The sequence below is a fragment of the Ostrea edulis genome, chromosome 10, assembly GCF_947568905.1.
Source record: "Ostrea edulis chromosome 10, xbOstEdul1.1, whole genome shotgun sequence".
Taxonomy (NCBI): domain Eukaryota; kingdom Metazoa; phylum Mollusca; class Bivalvia; order Ostreida; family Ostreidae; genus Ostrea; species Ostrea edulis.
Window position 1 is genome coordinate 14,556,291 of NC_079173.1, and position 15,593 is coordinate 14,571,883.

The 15,593-nt window shown below is 34.6% G+C and overlaps 1 protein-coding gene across 1 annotated transcript in view; it reads left to right on the forward strand.

Moving 5' to 3' along the window:
- LOC125666850 (tyrosine-protein kinase ITK/TSK-like) overlaps positions 1 to 13,733 on the forward strand; it is a 46,452-nt gene extending 32,719 nt beyond the window's left edge. The window contains exons 2-11 of the mRNA XM_048900176.2: positions 4,958 to 5,026; positions 5,163 to 5,210; positions 7,938 to 8,098; positions 9,090 to 9,276; positions 9,998 to 10,117; positions 10,208 to 10,362; positions 10,616 to 10,729; positions 11,767 to 11,881; positions 13,262 to 13,355; positions 13,601 to 13,733. Coding sequence (XP_048756133.2) covers positions 4,987 to 5,026; positions 5,163 to 5,210; positions 7,938 to 8,098; positions 9,090 to 9,276; positions 9,998 to 10,117; positions 10,208 to 10,362; positions 10,616 to 10,729; positions 11,767 to 11,881; positions 13,262 to 13,355; positions 13,601 to 13,718 — 1,152 coding nt within the window. The 5' untranslated portion in view covers positions 4,958 to 4,986 and the 3' untranslated portion in view covers positions 13,719 to 13,733. The remainder of the gene's footprint in view (positions 1 to 4,957; positions 5,027 to 5,162; positions 5,211 to 7,937; positions 8,099 to 9,089; positions 9,277 to 9,997; positions 10,118 to 10,207; positions 10,363 to 10,615; positions 10,730 to 11,766; positions 11,882 to 13,261; positions 13,356 to 13,600) is intronic.
- The last annotated feature ends 1,860 nt before the right edge of the window (positions 13,734 to 15,593 follow it).

Here is a 15,593-nt window from a genome sequence, read left to right on the forward strand (position 1 = left end):
CATCTTCTTCCTTTCTAATATAATTAAAAACAATATATGATTGATATTTTTCAACTTTAGTTGATTGATTAATTATGGTTTTACGCCGTTTTGGCAATATTTCAGCCATTTTACGGCGGTTAACTATTTGAATCATGTTTAGTTGTTAGTGTTTCAGTTTTCCCGACGGCCCCCAGTGAGCCTACTCTTTTTCGAACATCAGGGAAACGATATTTTGCGTGCCAAGAGGGTGGTGATCCTTGAAACGGGACACTCTTTACCGTCCCATCCGACGGACATAAAAATTAAAAATACATAAACAGGGTTGTTTTTTTTAAATTGTGTATATAAACAGTTGTATATAAAAGTTTTCAAATTTTTCTGTAAAAGTCGCATTCTTGTAAATATTATATAATATAATGATTGTCGATATTTGTAAAAAGTTCTTTCATTGATTGCACACTATTGAAAAGTATATTTCGTATGGCGTAAAATCACTACATGCTAAAAGAATGTTATGTAAAGTTAATGGACAGTCACCAGATATGCTCTTAGGCTGAGGTTCTCTGTTTAGTAGGTAAGGATGTGTCAATTTTGAATGTCTAATGCGTATTCTCGAAATAATTGTACTTCGTCTAGGCGTTTCATTACGATGTTACACGATTTGTTTACTTTGTTTTGAATAGAATAAAGTTTACTTGTGTCACAGAAATCCCAATAGATTTGCCAAAGAGAATTTACATATACATGTAGTTTTATGAAATATTTAAAATCAGTGTAGGGAATTTTGAGGTGTACAATATCATCTTGAAGTCCATTTTTTGCTGCTTTGTCTGCTTTGGTGTTGCCATGGATACCAATGTGATTTTTTTGGGACCCAGCAGAACTCAACTTTTTTTTTACCTTGTTTAGTTAAAAGATAGTACCAATTTAAGATATCTAAAATATATGGATGATCAATATTCATGTTGTTTATTGACTGAAGACATGATAGGCACTCTGAGAATATAATAAAATGTTTGTCATTAGAAGTTTTTATGTATTCAAACGCAAGCTGAATAGCCTTTGCATCGGCGGTGTAAATTGTTGTTTCATTCGGAAGTCGTGTAGAGAAAACGTCGTTTGTGATTACTGCAGAAGCAGCGACTTTATTTTGGTCTTTTGAGTCATCTGTATAAATAGCAATTGTAGTATGTTTGGATTGTTTTATTTCGGATAATTGTTGCTTGAAAATGGCGGAATTTGTTTCAGATTTTTTATACTCAGAAAGTGATGTGTCTACTTTGGGTTTTAGTAGTTTCCATGGTGGTATTTCAGAATGAGGGTTTTACGATGTCCAAAGGTAAGTTAGAATCATGTATATGTTTTTTAACTCGTAGACCGATTGATTGTATACACTTCTTGTTTTTGTCGTATAAATGTTCAAACTGCGGATGGAAAACGCAGTTAAATGCAGGATTGTCACAGTTAGCTTTTAATTTAACAATGTATTGTAAAGTAAGTTTTATTCTACGTAGATCGAGAGGTGGTGCGTTGGCCTCAACATATAAACTATCTACAGGAGAGGTTCGGAAAGCTCCCGTGCACAGTCGACGTCCTTGATGGTGAATTGCATCGAGGGCTTTGATATAGGATGTTCATGTAGCACCATATACTATACAGCCGTAGTCTAGTTTAGACCGGATTAGAGAGCGATACAGATGTAGAAGAGTATTTTTATCTGCTCCCCATTTTGTGTTTGCAACAACTTTAATTATTATCAGGACCACAATGTAAACTAGTCATTTGTACTAGTTGTGCTATCCTGTCTAAATAAAAGAATTTATTATTATTCTTATTATATCAAGATCTTTTGTACATTTCTCTTTGAGCATTGCTACATGTATATGAGGAATAAAAGAAAGTTTATTATAAAAAAATGACACCTAAAAACTTTAACTCTTTTACAACTTTAATTGGAGTATCATCTAATTGCAATTGCGGATCCTCGTGGTGTTTCCGCCTAGAACAGAAATGCACGCATGCAGTTTTAGTTTTGGCAAATTTAAAACCATTTACATCAGCCCAATTTTGGATTTTGTTTAGACATAACTGTAGTTTTCACACAATGGAGTTCATGTTTTTAGATTTATAACAGAACAGTCATCGACATATAAACTTCCATGGACGTCGTTTTTAAGAACATCAACTAGATATGTAAAACTTATACGGTACCAATTTTGATGCACCAGATGCGCATTTCGACAAATAATGTCTCTTCAGTGATGCTCAACCGAAATGTTTGAAATCCGAAATAACAATGAAGTTTTAGAGCTATTATAGGGAAAAACAGTGTGCCAAAAAAGTGGAGTCAAATTCGCTTAAGGAGGTATGCTACACCAGAGAAATTTGATGTGGATGAAAAGTAGAGGATATGTACAACAATATTTAGAAGTTAAAAATTTTCAAATTTACTTAATTTTGTCAAAAAATACAGTTTTAGTAGAAAGTAATCTGGTAAAAAAATTAAAACCCCTGCTGGACTCGAACCTGCGACCTACAGTTCAGCATTCGGTATTCAAACCTACTGAGATACTTGGCTAGGTATTGAAATTGAAAAGGAAAAGTCAAATATTGCTGATATCGATTTTTCATCCATGTTTTTACAGGAAGTCAGCCATTATGACGATGTAGAGTACTACCTTAAGGATAAGAGCTATGCGTGAGGGAGATAATCCTTAATTTTGAAATGAGTTTCTAAATTTCATAACAGCAATTAAACATACATCCGTATTTTCAAGCTAGTAACAAAATACTTAGATACTGGGCTTTAGAGACCCTCGGGGACTAACAGTCCACCAGCAGAGGCCTCGACCCAGGGGTCATAATGTAAAACTTATACGGTACCGATTTTGATGTACCAGATGCGCATTTCGACAAATAATGTCTCTTCAGTGATGCTCAACCGAAATGTTTAAAATCCGAAATAACAATGAAATAAAATAGTTCCTTGTGGCACGCCCATTTCTTGTTCTAAATTGTCTGAAAATGGAGATCCTAGGCAAACATTGAAATGTCTATCACTTAAAAAGTCCTTGATGAAGTTTGGTAAATGCCCTTTAAGGCCTATATTATGAAGATCTTTTAAGATTACCACTTTCCCAGCTCATGTTAAAGATTTGCAGAATACATTCTTTGGTAAGTTTAGGAAGATGTTTTATGATTTGATAATGGATCTGATCCGGGCCTACAGATCTATCATGATACTTTTCTAGAGATTTCAATAACTCATCATAAGTAAATGGTTCGTTATAACACTCATTGGTTTCAGATGTAAAATCCAGAGTTTTCTGTTCTTTACTTTTGTTCGAAATAAAATTTAGACTCATGTTGTCTTTTGATGAACTATTAGCTATACTGTTAGACGCAAGGTGAAGATAACGAACAGTGATCAATATCATAACTCCTACAAGCAATACAAAATAGATAGTTGGGCAAACACGGACCCCTGGACACACCAGAGGTGGGATCAGGTGCCTAGGAGGAGTAAGCATCCCCTGTTTACCAGTCACACCCGCCGTAAACCCTCTATCTTAATCAGGTATAAACGGAGTCAAAATCAGTATGCAACGAACTGCCTAATAATTGGTACAAACGATGCCAGGCATCATTCAACACAGTGATACACGTGTAGCTTGCATTTGCTAGTACATTGCAACAAAAGAATCAAGATACCCGGTAAATGCTTATTCTTAAATAATGAAGAAACTGAAGTAGATGAAATTCACATGCTGATAAAAATCAAGATAAATGTTTATTGTTAAATAGTGACGAAACTGAAATACATGAAATTCACATGGCTGATAAATGGTTAGAATAAGAACAATCTAATTTTAATAATAAAAAAACAAGATGTGTTTGTGAAACACAAATGCCCCCGATAATGGCCAATTCCGAAGATGGCCAAGGTCACAAGGACAAATATCTTGGTACCATTAGAAAGATCTTGTCACAAGAAATGCTCATGTACAATATGAACGCTCTAATAATTACCATTTAGAAGTTATGACCAATATAAAAAAAAAATTAAAAGTAGGTCAAATGTCAAGGTCTAAAGGTTTAGTACCAACGGAAAGGTCTTGTCACAAGGAACACTCACGTGAAATATCAAAGCTCTACCACTTACTGTTCAAATGTTATAAGCAAGGTTAAAATTTTCAAAAAGTAGGTCAAACTCTAAGGTCACAGGGTCAAAAATGTTGGTACCCACGGACAGGTCTTGTCACAAGGAACACTCACGTGAAATATCAAAGCTCTACCACTTACTGTTCAAATGTTATAAGCAAGGTTAAAATTTTCAAAAAGTAGGTCAAACTCTAAGGTCACAGGGTCAAAAATGTTGGTACCCACGGACAGGTCTTGTCACAAGGAATACTCATGTGAAATATAAAAGCTCTATCACTTACTGTTCAAAAGGTATTAGCAAGGTTAAAGTTTCAGACAGAATGACAGACAAGACGAAAACAATACCCCCCCCCCCCCCGATCTTCGGGGCATAAAAATAATAATCAGCGGTTAATGATGAATTTTATTTAATATTTTTGAAAAGAAAACGTTTATGTAACTTAATACCAAGAGATTTGCATGCAAATATTATTTTCTTTCAAAATATTTTGATAAAACACGTTCTTCCTATGAACTTCAATATTCTAATATTCAAGGTAAAATAAATCAAACAGTAATCAAAATTTCGTAATTTACTACATGATGGATTATAGTGATGAACCCTTGAAATTAATACCATCACTACAAAACCGAACCTTTTTTATTTGATATGAAATATGATCGTTGTGCAATTCCTGAATAACTTTAATAGTGATTTTACACATGTAACGGGTACCTGGTACAGTAACATTAATACATGTATATACTTAAAGAATATTACATCAAACTGTTGTTTACAGAATATTTCAGGCGCTTGTATGCTTTCTCTTTTTAGTCGGATAGAAAAGGAACCCACGGAAAGCTATGACGTCGAACACATCTATGATTTATTCCCAAATAATAAGTAAGATTTTTATCTTGACATAAAGAAGTATATCTGAATATCTCAATTTAAAAAACAAGTTGATAATAAAATTTAATTATATCACTGGTGGATTTATATCCTCGTGTTGTCCTTATACTTGTCATGTGATCTTCAGGTCAGGATGGTGAAATAACTCCGACAGAACAATTGGGTATCGCTATATGTAAGTATGTGCATGTACCTATATATATATATATATAGATAGATACATAGCTAGCTAGTAGTTTACATATCAAAAATATTAATAAGAATTGGTGAAATGTTCACGTAAATGTAAAACTGTCAGTTATAAATTGAGTCTAAGAATAAAACATTGATTTTAATACAATGTTCATGTATCTAGTCTGGATATAAAATAATGTCTGGAGTATCCATAACTTCGCATGTTTAGTCTTTAGCAAGTTATATTATTCTACATATCAAATGTTACTTCTACATATAATACAATATGTATGACGATGAGAACGAAAGTGGTCAATCTCATAATTCCTATAAAGGATACAAAATTTAGAGTAGGTTAAACACGGACCCATGGATATACCAGAGGCGGGATCAGTTGACTACGAGGAGTAAGTATTCCCTGTCGACCGGTCGCACACATTGTGAGCCCTATATCTTGATCAAGTAAACATAGTTATCCGTAGTCAAATTCATTGTGTAAAGAACGGCTAACATTTGGTATAAAACATCATTCGACATTTGACAAATTGGTAAATTAGATCATGTATTCATGTATATCTGAATGTCGGGTTTAAAGTCATATCAAGAGATTTTTTCTTCTGATATGTAGAAGCTCTTAAATAAAATCTGCCTCGTAAAAATATAAAAACATGTCAGCTAATCGCGCTCATTGAAATTTCAGTCTATCATACGCATGTTGGCAGTAAACAGATTTAGTCATTATGTCAGTGTTTCCTCATCAATATACCACATGTAATATAAAACATATATAAGTAGCTTATTTTCTAGGAAATGTTTACATGGTTACTAAGTATTCAACAGAGCGACATATTTCATTTCGCTTTGTGGGACTGCTTCACGTTTTTTGAAGAAGAAAAAATTTGTTGTCGATATTTTAAAATATATAACTCATCTAATGTTGACAACTAAAATTTGGACCATCTAAATGAAAGGTGTAGATAACGTACAGTGATCAATGCAAGTTGAAGATAACGAACAGTGATCAATCTCATAACTCCTATAAGCAATACAATATAGATAGTTGGGCAAACATGGACCCCTGGACACACCAAAGGTGGGATCAGGTGCCTAGGAGGAGTAAGTATCCCCTGTCGACCGGTCACACCTGCCGTGAGCCCTATATCCTGATCAGGTAAACGGAGTTATCCGTAGTCAAAATCAGTGTACCAAGAACGGCCCAACAATCGGTATGAAACACGTCAGACAGCATTTGACTCAATGATAGGTTGTATTGACGAACTAGATCGTTATAACGACCACAGAGTTTGCGAAATGCTGACTTCAATCGAGACTGTTGAAATCCCTGTATCATCAACTTGTTTCTCAGTAGCTTGCCTCGATTCAAAAACTGACTATACGCAGAACAAGCTCTTGCGTATCGAATCAGTTGCGAGATATATACACCATATGGAGGTGATAATGGTATATTGTTACATAAATATGGAAAGTTGACGACGGAGAAGCTGAAATCATCCCGTTTATCATATAGTTGAGTTGTCAGTTTGCCGTTAATGTCTACTTTCAATAAAATATCTAAGTATGAAGCAGAAGTGGATGACTCTGTGGTGTCTTTTATTTCGAGCTCACTTGGCTATATCGAATCGAATGAATGATTGAAAGTTATTATTGTTAATAGACAAAACAGCATCGATATATCGAAATGTCAAATTGAAGGCCACATCAAGAGATTTTTTCTTCTCACGTAGAAGTTTTTGAATAAATTCTGCTTGATATGAATATAGAAACAGGTCAGCTAACATAGGAGCACAATTCGTGCCCATGGGAATTCCAACAGACTGTTGGAAGACCTGATCATCAAAAACCACGAAGATGTTGTCAATGAGAAACTCTAGCATATTTTTAATTTCAAGTTCAGAGTACTTGTACATGGAATCAGAGTGGTGTTTAACAAAGTAAGTTTTTGGATGACTGATCACTAGATAAGAATATTTTCTTTTTCCATTTTTGTTGACGAAGCAACTGTCTATGATGTTAAAAAGTCTAGTCTTTAATTTATCGTGAGAAATGGTCGTGTATAGTGTTGAAAAGTCAGGTTTTGATGTTATTGATTTCAGAAAAGTTGTGCGATTTCAAGTTTACTAAAAGTTCTTTGGAATTTTTTAGAATCCACATTTGATGAACACCACTTCTGGCATATGTAGTCTAAATGCGAGGATAGGAGTAATGTTTAGCCTTAACTTCGTGTTACATGACTCGAGTCTTTCTTTGTATACAAACAAACCAGTGAAATGTGAATTTTTTAAAATTCTAAGCATCTTAATTTTGTATATTTACAATTTTAACTTTTAAATGACACATTTTATCTGAAGTATGATTGAAATGTTATATACAGAATATAAAATTGGGTCGACATCCATTTATTTGAAAACTTCGTAAACAATAACACATCTCAGTCTTTGTTTACACAACAAATGGTAAACTCTCTATATGATTGATTGAATGTTGTTTTACGTCCCTCTCGAGAATATTTCACTCATATGGAGACGTCACCACTGCCGGTGAAGGGCTGCAAAATTTAGGCCTATGCTCGGCGCTTATGGCCATTGAGTAGGGAGGGATATTTATATTTATTAGACTATATATTTTGATCATTTGATTTGAAAAACGAAAGTTGAGGGGGGGGGGGGATCAGTCCATTTAATACTTTGGCATACTATTTCATTTACAGTTGTATGTTTGATACTTTTCTTCCCGGGGGTACTGGTGTGCAAGAAGTATCGCAAATGGAGAATACGGAAGCAGACGAAACATCATTTGTCGCCTTTCAACACCAAAAACTTTGCCTTCAAATGGAAACAAAATGCGATCTGGAATAGGAAGCAAATAACGGTATGTTGTTTTGCTATTTTCCGCCACACTCAATATTTTTTTCCCCCAGATATATCGTGGCGTCCAGTTTTTATTGGTGGAAGAGAGAATCGAGATACAATTATGTACCTGGGAAGAGACCACCGACCTTCCAAAAATAAACTTGGAAACTTTCTCACTTACCGGCGCGAGCGGAATTCGAACCCGCGCCGACCAGAGGTGAGAGGCCTTGTGATTTTGAGCGCGATGCTCTAACCACTCGGCCTTAACGGTAGGAAACCGACACACAGTGTGATTTTTTTCAGACTTTGTAGTTATGAGGTGAAACAGGGAAAATTGATATGCATGATTCAACCTTTGTTTAATTCTTACAGGCACATAAATCTGCATCATGTACTAACGGAACATCACGGAAAACCATCAATGTTAATTTTCTAGTACACCTATACCTTATTACGTACATGTAATAATGAATGTCTTTTTCCTACATGAGCGGTGGAGACATTATGGTTTGTTTGTCATGCAGAGACGCCATCAGTGTTTAAGTGAAGTGCCACAAACTCTATCCTATGTATGTCCGTTGCATTGATAATTCTTTTTTCGTTTCAATACCGTTTTAAACGTCATGTCCAAAAGACCAGTGATTTTCGTCGGGCGCTACGCGAAGGATCGGCCATTACCTACATGTACATGTATGCTAAGCGTCTTAGGTTTGACGGGTCTTCTGGTTGTGAAAGGAGTGACACTGTTTTTACCAGGTGACCGGATGTCGTGTTGTGTTACATTATAGTAGAAAGTGTGTTCCATAAAAACACAATGAGATAAAAGTTTCACTGTGAAGTGAATTGTCTTGTATGCAAGTGAAGGTATTCATTTTATTGTGAACACGGGGACATTATTCCTATATTTATAAAACATTTCTAAAATAAAATAAAACCATTACCCCCCCCCTCCCCCTCTCGAGAAATATACAACAAACACTTGGATAACTAATTTTGAATAACTTTTGCAGTGGGGATTACAAGAAAAACACGGCCTGGATAATGTGACTTTCATCAGACGATTAGTAGAAAGTGAAATATCGATAAATTACGTCAAGATGGACACACTGCTAAAAATAGGAAAAACCGTGAGGGTGTTTGAAGCCACACTGAAGACAAAAGGAACAATACAGAATGTAGCGGCAAAAATGCTTCAGAGTAATGTAACTTTAAATTTATTTGCATGTATCTACAGGGATTAGTATATATAGGAAGCATTCAAGAATGCAGCAATCTATTAGCGACCATTTCTGTGTTATAGCTCTGTTTCCGTTCATGGAAACTTCGATTAACGGTAAAGATATGCATTTGATATGTAGATAATGTTCATGTTTGAGACAACACATTTTTGGGGCTGCCTCATTATTCGGTGTACATCAACTTATGTTGTTTTTCTGGTTGAGCAAAACCACGCAATCAAGTAATTCAACGATTTAAATAGCAATCAAGTAATTCAACGATTTAAATAGCAATAAAAAAAATCAACGATTTAAACAGCAATCAAGTAATTCAACGATTTTAATAGCAATCAAGAAATTCATTGATTTAAATAGCAATCAAGTAATTCAACGATTTAAATAGCAATGAAGTAATTCAACGATTTAAATAGCAATCAAGTAATTCAACGATTTAAATAGCAATGAAGTAATGCAACGATTTAAATAGCAATCAAGTAATTCAACGATTTAAATATCGTATATAAAATGAAAAACCGGTATATGCCAAAAACGTTGTAATATTCAGTAAAACCACGAGATTTTGTGTCTACGGTGGATTGATTGATTATATGTTGTTTAACGTGGCTCTCTGCAATATTTCACTCATAGAGATGACACCATGTTCATGAACGAAATTGTAAACCATTTTCCATATATTTTAGATGGCTTTACGAAGGAGGACTATCGACTGATGAACGCTAAAATACAGTTCTTTTCCACCAAGAAATTGGCCCATCCAAATGTTGTAAAATTTATCGGAGCAATACGACACGATGATACATGTACGTGAAATTTTACATTTTCTGGGTTTCCCTCCCACTTGATTTAATTGTATCTTGAAGATACCGATATATGTCGATTTAAAATTTCAGACGGCCCGATTATGATTTTCGAACTTTGCTTGGAACACACAGTCCGGGAATGGTTAGAGGACTTCCGAACGCAAGTTGATGACGATACTTTAATGCAGATAAAGAAGTTTGCGCTTGATATAGGACAGGGAATGATGTATCTATCTGAACAGAAGGCAGGTGTTACTCATGTATCATGTTAATTTACAATCTTTCAAACACTGAATGAAGACTGCACATTGGGATAAAATAAAAGGATGTTTCTGTCTTCGACCTTCACATTTCATGCAATTTAAGTGACACGCAATTCATGACTTATTTTCCTTCATAGATACCAAACAGTGCTTTGTCTGAGGAAAGTGTTTTAGAAAATACCAATATACATACATGTATATCGAATAATAAGAAAATCATGTTGTTGTGTTGCAGATTATTCACAAACGACTAGCTGCTAGAAATGTTCTGCTGAATGATAAGTTAGAGGCGAAGGTTGGATGTTTCGGACCACGACATAAAGATAAATGTTCCCATCCTTTTGAGAGGGTACATGTATTATTGTTTTTGAAAATAAGATTTTAATACATAGATACATTTTGACGCATGCTTTTTCAATGATTCAGTTTGCCACTTTGAAAACACTATATGTCCTCATAATCACTGGTTTATCATTTCAAGAATGGAATATATGATGGAATTATATGTTGAATTCAGACACACGCCATCCAATCATAATCAAGATTTGTTTGATTCACAAATATGCAGATAAGTAAAAAAAAAATAAAAAATAGAAAGACATATCCATCAATGACAGAGGGCCGATTTCCAAAGTATGTGATATATATGACCTTTCAAAACTAAGCAAGAATTCAGATGATTCAGATTTAGTTGGTTGAATAATTGTACTTTTTAATGCAAGGTGAAGATAACGAACAGTGATCAATCTCATAACTCCTACAAGCAATACAAAATAGATAGTTGGGCAAACACGGCCCCTGGACACACCAGAGGTGGAATTAGGTGCCTAGGAGGAGTAAGCATCCCCTGTTGACCGGTCACACCCGCCCTGAGCCCCATATCCTGATCAGGTAAACGGAGTTATCCGCAGTCAAAATCAGTGTGCCAAGAACGGCTTAACAATCGGTATGAAACACGTCAGACAGCATTTGACCCAATGCGATGTTGTATTGACGAACTAGATCGTTATAACGACCATAGAATTTGCGAAATGCCGACTTCAATCGAGACTGTTGAAATCCTTGTACCATCAACTTGTTTGTCAGTAGCTTACCTCGATTTAAAAACTGACTATACCCAGAACAAGCTCTTGCATATCGAATCAGTTGAGATATATAAACACCATATGCAGGTGATAATGGAATATTGCTACATAAATGTGGGAAGTTGACGATGGAGAAGCTGAAATCATCCCGTTTGTCATACAGTTGAGTTGTTAGTTTGCCGTTAATGTCTACTTTCAATAAAATATCTAAGTATAAATATATCTTTAAACAGTTACATCCAGAAGTACGTAAATGTAAAATGTGAAAGAAAAATTCTAATTATATTCGCTGTTTTAATAGGAACGGATGCCAATTCAGTGGTTCGCCCCCGAGAGTCTTGTAGAGTTGAATACGTATTCAACGGAGAGTGATGTGTGGTCTTATGGAGTCACGTTGTGGGAAATCTTTTCAGTAGGTACGTCTGTTAGTTGTTTTTGTAAACAATTTTCAATCTCAATTTAATCACTAAAAACTGGCACACGAGATACAAACACATCTATAAACTAAGGTTACAGGTAAGGGTCACATAATATACAAGTATGTATTGAAAAATGAATAAAAATATAGTTAGGTATAAGTACATTAGTCCAGGAAGAGTAAGCAGCACTAAAAAGTTTCTTAACAAACTTTGCCAATGATTTAAAAAAAATAACATACTGTATTCATTAACTTAGTAAACTTAATAATGTTGGAGGGGTGTATAAAAAAATTGTGGATTAGGAAAAACACATGTTCATATTTCCGTCCCCGAAGCGCTCCAGTTAATACAACTCTACACCAATTCGCATAATACACAATCCAATCTCTATGTTATAATATACAATTATGGACTGTTTAGCAGGGAGACATCACAAATTATCAGGTCTTAGTAGGGTTATCACCTGAGGGCGCCTGTGCGTCCGAGGGTGATAACCCTACTCAGACCTGATAATATGTGATGTCTGAAAATTAAAAAATATCACATTTATTGACTTGTACCATGTATCTTTTTTTGTTATTTAAAACGTGAACAAATTCGTAATAACTTTCTCTGCAGAAAATTCTGATAACTTTTCAATAGTTTTCGAGGGGTAAAATCAATGTTACCCTTAACTACATACGTTATTTTGTTTTACACTATTATAATACATAATCCAATCCCTATGTTATAATACATAATCCAATCTCTGTGTTATAATACACAATCCAATCTCTATGTTATAATACACAATCCAATCTCTATGTTATAATACACAATCCAATCTCTGTGTTATAATACACAATCCAATCTCTGTGTTATAATACACAATCCAATCTCTATGTTATAATACACAATCCAATCTCTGTGTTATAATACATAATCCAATCTCTGTGTTATAATACACAATCCAATCTCTATGTTATAATACACAATCCAATCTCTATGTTATAATACACAATCCAATCTCTGTGTTATAATACACAATCCAATCTCTATGTTATAATACACAATCCAATCTCTATGTTATAATACACAATCCAATCTCTGTGTTATAATACATAATCCAATCTCTGTGTTATAATACACAATCCAATCTCTATGTTATAATACACAATCCAATCTCTATGTTATAATACACAATCCAATCTCTATGTTATAATACATAATCCAATCCCTATGTTATAATAAACAATCAACTCTCTATGTTATGATACACAATTCAATGTTTATACTATAATACAAAATCAAATCCCTAACATATCAATATTATTGTTCCTTCTCTTTTTTCTTTGCTCTGATTATTTAAATGTAACGTATCAACGGTATTGTTCTCAGGTGATCTTCCTTACATAAACTACAATAACAGGGAGATAATCGACCTCCTGAACGATGGCTATCGATTGATGAAACCAAAATACGCGGATAGCAGGTAAACAGTCTCCTTCAATTTGTGAAATTTACATGCATGATCCCTTTAGACTGAGCGAAAGGTATTCAAACTTCTTCACTAGTCTCTCTCTCTATCTCTGACATATATACGAAAACTAAAAACAAAATAACACCACTTGAATTTGTACAAAAATATAATCTATCTTAGCCAGGTTTACACAATTTTGATGAGTGTTATGTCATCTGGAGTAATTCTGCATTGGAAATGCTTGCTTGTACTTGTAGGTTTTATGAACTTATGAAGTCGTGTTGGAAAATGAAACCGGAAAACCGGCCAACGTTTTCCTCAATCGTAAGGGAGCTGCACGACATTGTATCTGTATGCTCCGAATCAGATGAATAAATAATCAATACTCGTTGTATATATTTGTCTTATTAATGTTTAGTCACAAGTACGTTCCTTCTGCGTCTAAATCGCAAAATTAACAAGAAGCCCATGGGCATTATCGGTCACATGACTATTAGGTAAAAGTATCACAAGTCTCGAGGGCTATCAAATCTAGTGAAAAAATTCTTATATTCAGCAACATTATCAAATAAGATGTGTCCTTAAAGAGCACGATTTGAATTGAAACTTTTAAAATTCTACATTTCCTTTTTTAATATTTGCAATGTTTAACTAAGGTACGTGTATTTTAATGTCACAAAACATTTGAATGTCTGGTGTTGAGTCACAAGAGAGATACAAAGATCACAATTCTTTGTTATGTAAATATGGATCGTGTCATGTTTTTGTTTACTTAGCTAAACTGTTAAAAGGTTTGTTTAAAGCATACTATTCAAATTGCAAGTTTATTTTGAACACATTTAAACAGTTTCTGTTTGTCACATTTCATTTTTGTTATACGTGATATTTCTATTATACAATCTTTTGAGTGCTATTATATCTCTTGTAACTCAACAACTTACCTTCTATTTTTCGCTGACCATTAGAAATATCATAGTTAAGCAGTCATACATGTAAGTGCCCCTTGCTTGTCGTAAGAAGCGACTGCATTGGTGGTCCATCAGATGAAACCACAAAAACGTCTTCATATCAGTGGAAAATTACGACAATACAAAACCAACCAGCTACAACAAAGACAATTTTGCTACAAGCTTTGTCATCCATAACAAATACTGTACGTATTCCTTATGTAGCCTATCTAATTCCTTCATCACTTCTGGTTTACTAGACACAGAAGAATAGATGGTACTCATTTTTGTTTAAACATGTCAAAGGTGAAGAAAACGAAAAGTAATCAATCTCATAACTCTTATAAGCAATACAAAATAGAGAGATGGGGAAACACGGACTCCTGGATATATCAGAGGTGAAACCAGGTGCCTAGGGGGAGTAAGCATCCCCTGTCGACAGGTCACACCCACCGTAAGGCCTATATCTTGATCAGGTAAACAGAGTTGTCCGTAGTCGAAATCACTGAGCCACGAACTGCCTAACAATCGGTATGAAACATGTCATACAGTATTTTACCCAATAATAGGTTGTATTGGCAAACTAGATCGTTATAAGGATCATAGATATTGTGAAATACTGTCTTTAAACGAGCCTGCTGAAACACCTGCACCATCAGCTTGGTTTTCAGTAGCTTGCCTCGATTTAGAAACTGACCATACACAGAACAAGCTCTTGCGTATCGAATCAGTTGAGATATAAACATATGCAGGTGATAATGGAATATTGCGACAAAAACCTGGGACATTGACGATAAAAAAAGCTGAAATCATCCCCTTTATCAGAATGTTGAGTTGTTACTTTGCCGTTAATATCTTATTTTCAATAAGATATCCAAGTGTGAGGAAGAAGTGGACGACTTTGTGATGTCTTTTATTTCGAGTTTAAAGGGATATATTGAATCGACATATGGATGGAAATTATAATTGTTAATAGATAAAGGTCGTCGATAATCTAACTGTCTTCTCAAGTAGAAGTTTATGAATAATTCTGCTTCATAAGAATATAAAAGCAGGTCAGCTAACAAAGATGCATAATTCGTACCAATGGGAAGTACTTAAATGTACTTAAATGCAATAACGTCATGTTCAATGGGGAGTATTACCTCCAAGTAAGTGGCACGCCCATGGGGAACTAAACTGAACCTCTTATGCAAACATATTTTACTACAAGTAACCCCTACGCTGGCTTAGGTTTATCGATGACGTATAAATCAAATGCGTTAAAGGAAGGGAAAATTATGTCCTTTGTCAATTCATTTCA